This window comes from Mus caroli, chromosome 1 (assembly GCF_900094665.2).
Source record: "Mus caroli chromosome 1, CAROLI_EIJ_v1.1, whole genome shotgun sequence".
NCBI classification, from domain to species: Eukaryota; Metazoa; Chordata; class Mammalia; order Rodentia; family Muridae; genus Mus; species Mus caroli.
Genome location: NC_034570.1, coordinates 180634438 through 180643682, shown reverse-complemented (window position 1 = coordinate 180643682; position 9245 = coordinate 180634438). Strand labels below are relative to the sequence as shown.

General features: G+C 45.1%; 1 protein-coding gene across 6 annotated transcripts in view; it reads left to right on the top strand.

Annotated features, from left to right (window-relative positions):
* The window catches only part of Rps6kc1 (ribosomal protein S6 kinase C1), a 140536-nt gene that overhangs the window by 77711 nt on the left and 53580 nt on the right, over nucleotides 1-9245 (top strand). For 3 of the 6 annotated variants that reach the window (XM_021159114.2, XM_029476274.1, XM_029476270.1), the window contains one exon: nucleotides 6013-6105. The exons of 1 other annotated variant lie outside the window; for it this stretch is intronic. In XM_021159114.2, the coding sequence (XP_021014773.1) occupies nucleotides 6013-6105 (93 nt within the window). 2 more of the 6 variants (XM_029476284.1, XM_029476278.1) reach the window with 2 other exon arrangements.

Here is a 9245-nt window from a genome sequence, read left to right as displayed (position 1 = left end):
CCTGTCTCCTCCTCACTGTCTCCTCCACTCTGTGAGGCCCGTCTCCTCCTCACTGTCTCCTCCACTCTGTGAGGCCTGTCTCCTCCTCACTGTCTGGAGCAGGCTTGGTTATTTTCTTGAGATTAGCTTGGTGAGCCCATTGTTTCTCTTTGCTGACGGTCTTTGAATCTGAGTTTCAGCCAGCGTGGTGAGGTTTGGTGTGAGTGATGGAGCCCCTTCCCTCTCTCCAGTGCTGTGCACAGCAGATGTGACTTCTCTGGAAAATCCTTGTGCAAACATCTCTTTGTAGCTGTTTCAGTAGATAAAGGAATCCTTTGGGGCTTTGACACTGCTGGTCTCCATCTTCTCCTCTTGACAGTGGCTGTTCCCTCTGTCTAGACCTTTCCATTGCTTTATGAACTTTGGAGTCTTGGAACCTCTTAGGTTGTAAATGCAGAAAACCTGAATTTCCCATTATCCCATTATATTATTATAAAGGATATGTAATCATATCCTTTGCAAACAAATGTTGGAAAAGAAACCAGCAGAACACAGTCCCCGTTTTGCTTCATACATCATACCTGAAAGGCACCAAGAACACTGGAGAGGCAGGCCTCTGATTAAGTAGACTCTGGACTGAAGGGACAGTGGCTTTCATTTGTTTATTTATTTTTCCAAATTGCAAAAGACTTAACCTTTTTTTTTGTTTTTTGTTGTTTTTTTTGTTTGTTTGTTTGTTTTTGTTTTTTTTCAAGACAGGGTTCCTCTGTGTAGCCCTGGCTGTCCTGGAACTCACTTTGTAGACTGGCCTCGAACTCAGAAATCCACCTGCCTCTGCCTCCCAAGTGCTGGGATTAAAGGCATGCACCACCACCACCCGGCTAGACTTAACATTTTTTAAAAGAAAATTTAAAATTAATTAAATTTTAAAAAGGCACAGTAAATTATCTAAATGCAGGCCATGAAACATAAATACCATTTGATCCCACAGTTACTAGGGGTGATTGAACGTCACCATGCAGAATGTTCTGAGTGCCCTGTAGATTTTGAGCACACTGGTAGCACATCTGTGTTTGCTGATGTTGTTGGCCAACTGGACAGGTGTCATTAAAGACATTGAAACTCACTGAGAGATGTGGCAATAAGGCATGGGACTAGGTTACAGGTGGCTAAATGTCAGGTGTGTTAGCCATCTAAGAGAGGCTGAGAGTGGTCGAGCTAGCCATTTGCCCAGGAAGGATTTGCAAAGCTAGAACTCCGAAGAAGAGCTTGAATTCAGGGATTCTGCTAGACATTGAAGTTCTTCATCTCCTCCTCCTCTTTCTCTCTCTCTCTCTCTCTCTCTCTCTCTCTCTCTTTCTTTCTTTCTTTCTTTCTTTCTTCCTCCTCTTCCTCCTCTTCCTCCTCCTCCTCCTCCTCTTCTTTCTCCTCCTTCTTCGTCTTTCTGCATAACCCCATCTGGCCTCCTGCCTGCCTAGGGCAGAGATGATTGGTATCACCACTGTCCTCAGCCAGAGCCGAGTTGTGGATACCTTTCCTTTTGTCTGTTACCCGTTTTCCCTAATGGTAAGGAGTGACTCCTGCTCAGGTGTTCTGAGGTGAGGTCACTCTGTTCCAAGTGGGGCTGCTGAACCAGCAGCAGCAGCAGTAGCAGCAGCAGCCCCACCAGGGAGCCTGGTGGAAGCACAGACTCTTTGGGCCCAGCTCAGTCCTCCTGAAGCCTATGTTCCACTTTGATAAGTCCTTGAGCAATGTGCATATGTGCTATAGTTTGAGGAACACTGAGTCTACAGGCAGGTGGAGAGTGCATACTGAGAACACTGAATAAATCAAAGAAACTGTGGGTAGGTCAACTGGAGACTCAAAGGAGAAGCCAGGCAGCCTTTACTTAACTTTTTAGAGAACAGAAATAGCAACCGGGTTTTAACCATGTGCTAACTCCTGATCACAGGCACTGGCTGTAGCCATCATTGCATGGAGCTATGTGTCCCGGGCTTAGGCCTTGGCTAGTTGAGCAGTGTTATCTTGCCATCTCTGTGAGGCCCTTCTATCTTCTTGTGGGTAGTCTGGGTATAGATGAACCTAACCAATCTTTCTTGACATCTTGTGCTACAGTGGCTCTTACATATAAGAGAGACACTGACTTTTTACATCAAGGGCATAACTTTGTTGCCTAGGAAGTTATTTCCTGCTGCTTTGTAACAGTGTGCTACATTGGTAATGCTTTTTTACAAGTAAGAGTTTATTACTTAATTCAATTTGGGACAGGTTCTCTCGTGGAGCCCTGGCTGGCCTTCTCTTCATGGCAGTCCTCCTGCATCAGCAGACCTGAGTGCTAGGGTTGCAGGCATGCACCACCTTACCTGAATATGCTCACAGACCAGTGCTCTCTCCCGCCACCAGCTTTTGTCACCAGAGACAGCTTAGCTGTATTGCTTCTCAGTGTCCTTCTGTTAGAAAGACAAAATAAGCCAAGACCTGGATCTGGTTTCTGAAGCCTCTTTATGTTATTAAACCCTGTAGATTTATATTTCCCTTTGCTGTCTAAAGACAGGACCAGATCTGTGGAGTTATAACTAATTTAAATGCTACTATATATAAGAAATAAGAGATTATTAAGAATAATTTTAGTTTTTGAGTGTTTCATAAGCACATGCAATGTATTTTATCAGATGTATTCCTCACTTCTCCACTCCCCACGGTTCTAACTCTGTGTCCTCCTTTTTGACCCACAAGTCCAAAGTGTGCTGCCTATGTGGACCATGAAGTGGTGTATGTTAGACCCACCAGGGGCCACACATTCAAAGCAGACTGACTCTCTCTCTCCTAGAAGCCAACAGTATGAGGTTTTTAAGATGATCCCTTTATTTCATAATCGTTGTGTACTCTGTCTGACCTGAAGCTTGCAAAGCACTTTAAAGAAGAAAGAGAAGATTGTGTCTGCCGCCTCTGCCATTCCTATCTGCCCCAAGTCACTGCTGTTTGCAGCAGCATCTACTTAGTGCGTTTTAGCTCCTTTCTCACACAGAGCACCTGCTCTCCCCATTCGGGAGCGCACAGTGCACATGGCTCTCCTCAGCATTCAAGGGCTGTGGAAACCAAACTCAAGTATGGACTTTTGTTTTCCGGTCCTCCACTGTGACCCTCATTGTAGCAGACCATTCATGCCTCTCGATGACCTGTATCGTGTTAGGTTTTTAATTGCTGTGGAAAAGGTGCAAGGGTTTATCTTGGCTCATGGTTTCAGACCGTGGTCACTTGGCTTTGTTATTTCTGACCTGTGGTAGAGTGTAAGAATGGGAGGCAAGTCTCCGGTGACCTACTTTTCTCCACTTAGGCCCTCTTCCTAAATCTCACTAACACACAACCCCAAAGTCTTTTAAGCTATGAATCCATAAGTAGAATCATTGATGAGGTCAGAGCCCTCAAGACTCAGTCACCTCCCAGGGACCTCACTTTTGAATACTGCTGAGCTGGGACGGACATCAACATAAGGGCGTGTGATGCATCCACAGTCTACACCATAGCACTGTTGTGTTTCTCACCATGCACTCAGTGGCATAAGCAGAGTGAGCTGTCTGTGGAGTCTGAGAGACCAGTGAGCAGGGACTGAGAAATGTGAACAGAAGACGGGATGTCGTGTTGTGGAGTTTGGAGTATCAAACATCAAATGTAACAGATAAAATAGTACTTTCCCTTGGTAGCTCTTTAGCTAAAATTACAAGCAGCTTTTCTTTCTTGTTGGTAATGCAGCAAGATGTACATGTGTGCATGTGTGTGTATGTGGCATTTAATTGAAAGGTTGTCAGCAGCAGGGTGGAGCTGAGGTCTGTCTAGGATCCCATTCTCTCTTTGTGATGGCAGTGATTCATCCTCTGAGTCCCCTTCGCATAGGAGGAAAATTGTTAGAGCAGCTTTCTGTGAGTGCCACACTCAGTGTAGGCATGAGAGGGTAAGGATGAAGGAAGACAGTGTAACTCCTGCAGAAGAGAGAGGGTAATGATGAAGGAAGACAGTGTGACTCCTGCAGAAGAGACTGCCTTTTGACAGTTCCAATGGATTCACTGATGTCTTGATAGTATGCATTAAACATTTTCCTTAGGTTTTCAGCTTTTTTTGTTTGTTTGTTTGTTTTTGAGATAGTGTTTCTCTGTGTAGCCCTGGTTGTTCTGGAACTCACTCTGTAGACCAAGGTGGCCTCAAACTCAGAGATCTGCCTGCCTCTGCCTCCCGGCCAGTTTTCAGCTTTTAAGGAGGCAGTGATGTATCTTTTTTCTGACATCTACTTTGGTTCCTAATGAATTGTGATATCAAATAACATTTGCTGAGACATATCTAAGAAATCAAATTATATCATTTAAAAATTATTATTATCTGTTGCAATTGAGATATTTTATCAAGTTAAAGCATCTCTAAAACAAAGGCTGCGGCTAAGAATAAGAATGGCTTGGTTGATGAAGTATGAGGATCTTGGATCCCAGGACCTGTGTAAAAAGTGAACCTGGCATTGTATGCCTATAATGCTAGCACAGGGAGGCAGGGGTGATGACCTCAGGATCCATGGAGCCAACCAGCCAATCAGTGGGCTGCAGCTTCAGGGAGAGGTCTTTCTCAAACAGTAAGATGGAGAGTGATTGAAGAAGCATCCAGTGTTGACCTCTGATCTCTATGTGTATGCGCATGCACGTGCACATGTAAATATACACATGCATACATGCACAGACACACACAGGCACACACAGGCACACACACACACACACACATGTGGGAGATAGAAGCATGAGGATCCTCCCTTGGCTACAAAGCAAGTTCGAGGCCAGCTTGGGCTTCAGGAGACCCTGCTTACAAAATTCAAACCAAACCAAACCCCTCCCAACTCCAGCATCACTAGCTTTTTCCTGCTGTACCCAGCGACGAGGAAGCTCTTTGAAGGCAATGAGAATTGATTGCTGCCTTTAGACACTGTCTACCCTAGGTGGTAGTCTCCCCATGACAGCTTGCACCCAATTCCCCAGGCGGTTTCCTTGCTAAGTTTCCCGACTCTGCCCCAACAGTGATCAGGGTGCAGTTCTTATTAAGAGCTCTGTCTGGCCATGCCAGTCTGTGAAGTGTCGGGAGAGGGGTCTTAGTAGGCTCCTTACCACGCTGTCCCTCTGTACTCTAATCTAGTTTGTTGGTAAGTCCGTCTGCCCTGTGTGACAAGGCTTTGTGTCTCCTGTGAGGAGAAACTACAGAAATCCAGCTGGACATGCTGAGCCCTGCTCCTCTCAGGACTTAGCTGCCTGGCAGGGCGAAGCCAGAGTTTGGAAGTTGAGACTGTTTGTAACCGTGGTGCTCCAGCAGCCTTTCCACAGTCACTCATCTTGTTTGTAGGCAATAGACTGGTTTCCACATCACAGATAGTCAAATATTTGAAGAAAAGCTCTTTTTCTCATGGATCACTCCAAGCTCTGTTCTAATAATCACTGACTATACGGATGGGGCATTTATTTTCTCACCATTGGTTGGCGCTTTTTCTGGTTAACTTGAATCTGTCAATTCTCTTTAAAACATATGGTATAGATTAAAGTATCTAACTGCTTACTTTGTTTTATAAAGAAACACTGAAGGACTGTTATTTCAAGGTTATACCTCTTCTGTTTCAAGTGAATCTGTTTAATAATATTTTTGTTTGTTTTCTTCCTAAATTACTTTTGGTCTGTCTTGGGTAAATTCAAGGCTGCCACTGACTTTGGCCCGCTCAGCTAATTGTTCGACAGTTTCCTGACATCAGCTCATTAGTTCTCCTTGGTTAAAAGCCCGTTTCCAGCCGTATGACTTACTTACTTGTGCTCTTGTCTTGCTTTTTCATTTTCATTTTCTTTATTTTGATTTTTCATTTTACATTACAGACAAACAGTAACTTTTTCCTTTTATTTCTCTTCTCTGATTTCTGATAAATTTAGTTTCCTTTGGCCTGGTGTTTGCTTCAGTAGGCAGTCTTCCTTCAAGTCCCTCCCTGACTGATGTGTAATCTTTGATATCTTCCATTAGCCTCCAGGATCACTAAGTTCAAGGCCCCCTTGGAGCCTGAGGAGCCCTGCCGAGGAGCTGAAGGCCTTCCGAGTCCTTGGGGTGATTGACAAGGTAATTCTTCAGTGTCTCTTCAAGAGTTCAGTCATAAATCGACTGCATGCTGGCATTCTGTCTTTGAAGCTTTGGATCTTAAGGATATGAAACAAAGGGGGAAATGACTCAGATGCATCTGCACTTTAAAATAACAAAGCACCGAGGACTGGCTTTCATCTCAGCAACTCACATAAGGTCATGCAAAATACATCTGTGCCAAGGAGAAGGTGTGTGTTTGTTGGCATTCAGTTGAGTAAGGGTTTTAATTTTCTAAAGTGTAGTGATAGAAACATAGACTTTGTATTGCTTAAATTGGTGAATTTGTGGCTGTTCAGCAGTAACCAATACAGTTACTTTAATGGTCAGAAAGAAAGTTGGACTTCCTGGTAGGTGTCATTTATGAGCACCTGCTGTGTGCCCACACCTCCATAGTAGGCATTTATATAAAGTGGTTAATAGAGCCCTTCTTACATTCCCATTATGTTCATCTTAGTGGGAAAGTGATGCAGAACATAGAGTCCCATGCCCAGAAGTCAATTGGCCAACTTGTAGGAGTGCTGAGCACAAATCTGAACTCGGTTGACTCCAAAACCTGTTTTCCTGTTTTATTGAGCCCTTTTTATCTTCCCTGGTTCTACAAAGCTTAGTGACATGCCAGTCATGCCAAATGTTTGTCAATACTGAGCCTGTCACTTTGTATACTCTGGAAATATGAGGTTGCTCTACCACCATAACATCAGAGAAATGCTGTGTTTAAAGTTGATACAAATGGATCTTGATCTCTTGACCTCTTGGCATTGTCCTGAAAACACCTGAGTGTTGTTTGTTTTGGTCCATCAACTGCCACTCGTGTGCTGAAGTGTTCTTGTGAGTCCCTGCTGCACTTGAGCAGTGTGCGTTGCAGCTTGAGAAGCCTGGGCAAGCGCTCACTCTCTGAAGCCTTCTAAAAGAACATCAAGTCAAAACTTGGGGGAAGCTCTTGGTGTTTTACTCTTGTGAGCATCATTGTCTCAAACAGGTATGAAAGAAGTTTGAGCTTAAAGGATTCTGTGCAGCAGGGCATTCTGTATGTTGTTCAGAGCCAGTAATGTTCCTGTGACTGCTACTGTAAGCAGTCTGTGTTATGGAGAGCATTCTGTTTGAGAGCAGACTGAACCAGATGAGAACCGAGTGGACGCAGGTGCAGCCAGGTCGCCTTCCTGCGTGTGCTGACAGATTAGCTCTTAGACTTGTCTCTTTTGACTCTGTGACTGCTCATTGTTGTGCTTTGAACCTTAAGGCACGACACAGCTCTGGTAATAGCTAGGAGTTCCACAGATTAACACAAGCAGACTCTTGGCAGCAGAGCAGTCCCTGCTTTTATAGTTGAGACACAGACCATTGCTATCCGTCTCCATTCACCAGTGCCTCGCAGATGCTGTTTTCTAAGTGGTAAGAAGAAGCTGTGTGTCTGGGACTCAGTTAGCTTTGCAGATAGTCTTGAAGATCATGGCTTCAAGTCTGCTAGTAAAACATAAGCAGGCAGGCTTTAACATTTGGATTGCTGTTCAAGGAAAATTCCTTTTTCTTGTACTAAGGAATCCCTTAAATTTGGGTTTTAGAAACTTGGAGTTGAGTAAACTCAAGTCTAGAAAATACTCAGGGTGCAACCTCGTAGATCTGGGGCGGCATACTCTCTGATTCTGTTTCATTTTAGCAATTCATTTGGCTATTTGTGAATTATCTCGAGTTATTTATTAACTTGGCAAGTTCAACTTTGTATTAAAGTTCACTAGGAAACACATTCATAAACTGGATCTAGAAGCCAAGGAGGTGGTCTCATTAGCGGCTACGGTGCAGAGCTCGTGAGAACGGTGTTGCACTGTTTGCCTTCCCACCGGTCTCTTTGTACCTAGAATTTTGCCACCCACACCATGGGCCCCCAGTGCAGTTGTTGGATGAGTGAATTGAAAAGAATTTAAACTGCATCGTAGAGTGACACCTACTGGTGTAAGCTGAGACTGCTCCCAAAAACCATTCCACAAGGACACTAGTGAGCCATGGCTGTTGGCTGGTTTAGTGTTTGGAGAGGAGGAAATGTCTTCCGTTTCTTTGTTGGGATTGTAAAACCCTTTATGAAACAAGGAGTAAGTACCAGGGCTCTTAGAGTATAGACAGGCAGGTGCCCATTCTGTTGTAGAAATGATGTGGCTGGTGAAGGCCTTCAGAGACCTGTTAAGGAAGCCCAGATAGAGTATGAGGCCATTTCACCTCATCAAACGTGTGTAGGCTTTGGGTATTTCAGAGCTGTAGCTCTGTCATGCGTGTTTAAATCCAGGAGAGTATTGGTTATGCTGGAGCAGTGCGTGCATCCTGCAAATGGAGTGCTGGGGCTCACTGAGGGGATGTAGTGTGCAGTGGGGCCTGCAGGTTCCCCCCTCCTCCCAGGAGACAGCTAGAGCCACAGAAGCTTAAGTTGCAGAGAGGGAGAGGGAGAGGGAGAGGGAGAGGGAGAGAGAGAGAGAGAGAGAGAGAATTGGACTCATAGTTAGAGATTCATTCCTCCCTCCTCCCCTCTCCCTGCCCCTCCCTCCTTCCCTCCCTCCCTTTCTTCCTTCAGAGACATGGTCTCTCTGCGTAGCCCTGGCTGTCCTGAAACTCACTCTGTAAGCTAGGCTAGTCTTTAACTCAGAGATCTGCCTGCCTCTGCCTTCTGAGTGCTGGGATTAAAGGTGTGTGCTAGCCACCACCACCTGGCTGAATACCCTTTAAGAATTAGTGTCTTGACCAAAGATGGAGTAGACCTGAGATCTCATGAGCTTCTTCTCAGTAGAGGCATCCAAGGCATGGTGGGGGTGTCAGCAGAGGGAAGCTGTGGAGGGAGCGCAGTGGTTGGTGGATTTTGTCTTAGATAACTTTGAAGATTACCTTCTGCTCTCAGATGCACCTGCATATGTTTCCTTGTGCAGAAGCAGAAGGAAAATAAGAGGCAGACTGGTGGGTGCCCAGCGGGCTCCTGTCATCTTCTTGGAAGCCCGTTGCCTGGGCAGGTGCCATGCTCTGTGCTGTGAGTGTGTTAAGTAGAGTGCATGCTGTGTGTTTAGTGCACAGTGCTTACACACAGCTCACTGCAGTGCTTAGTGCACAGTGCTGACATACAGCTCACTGCAGGCTTGACT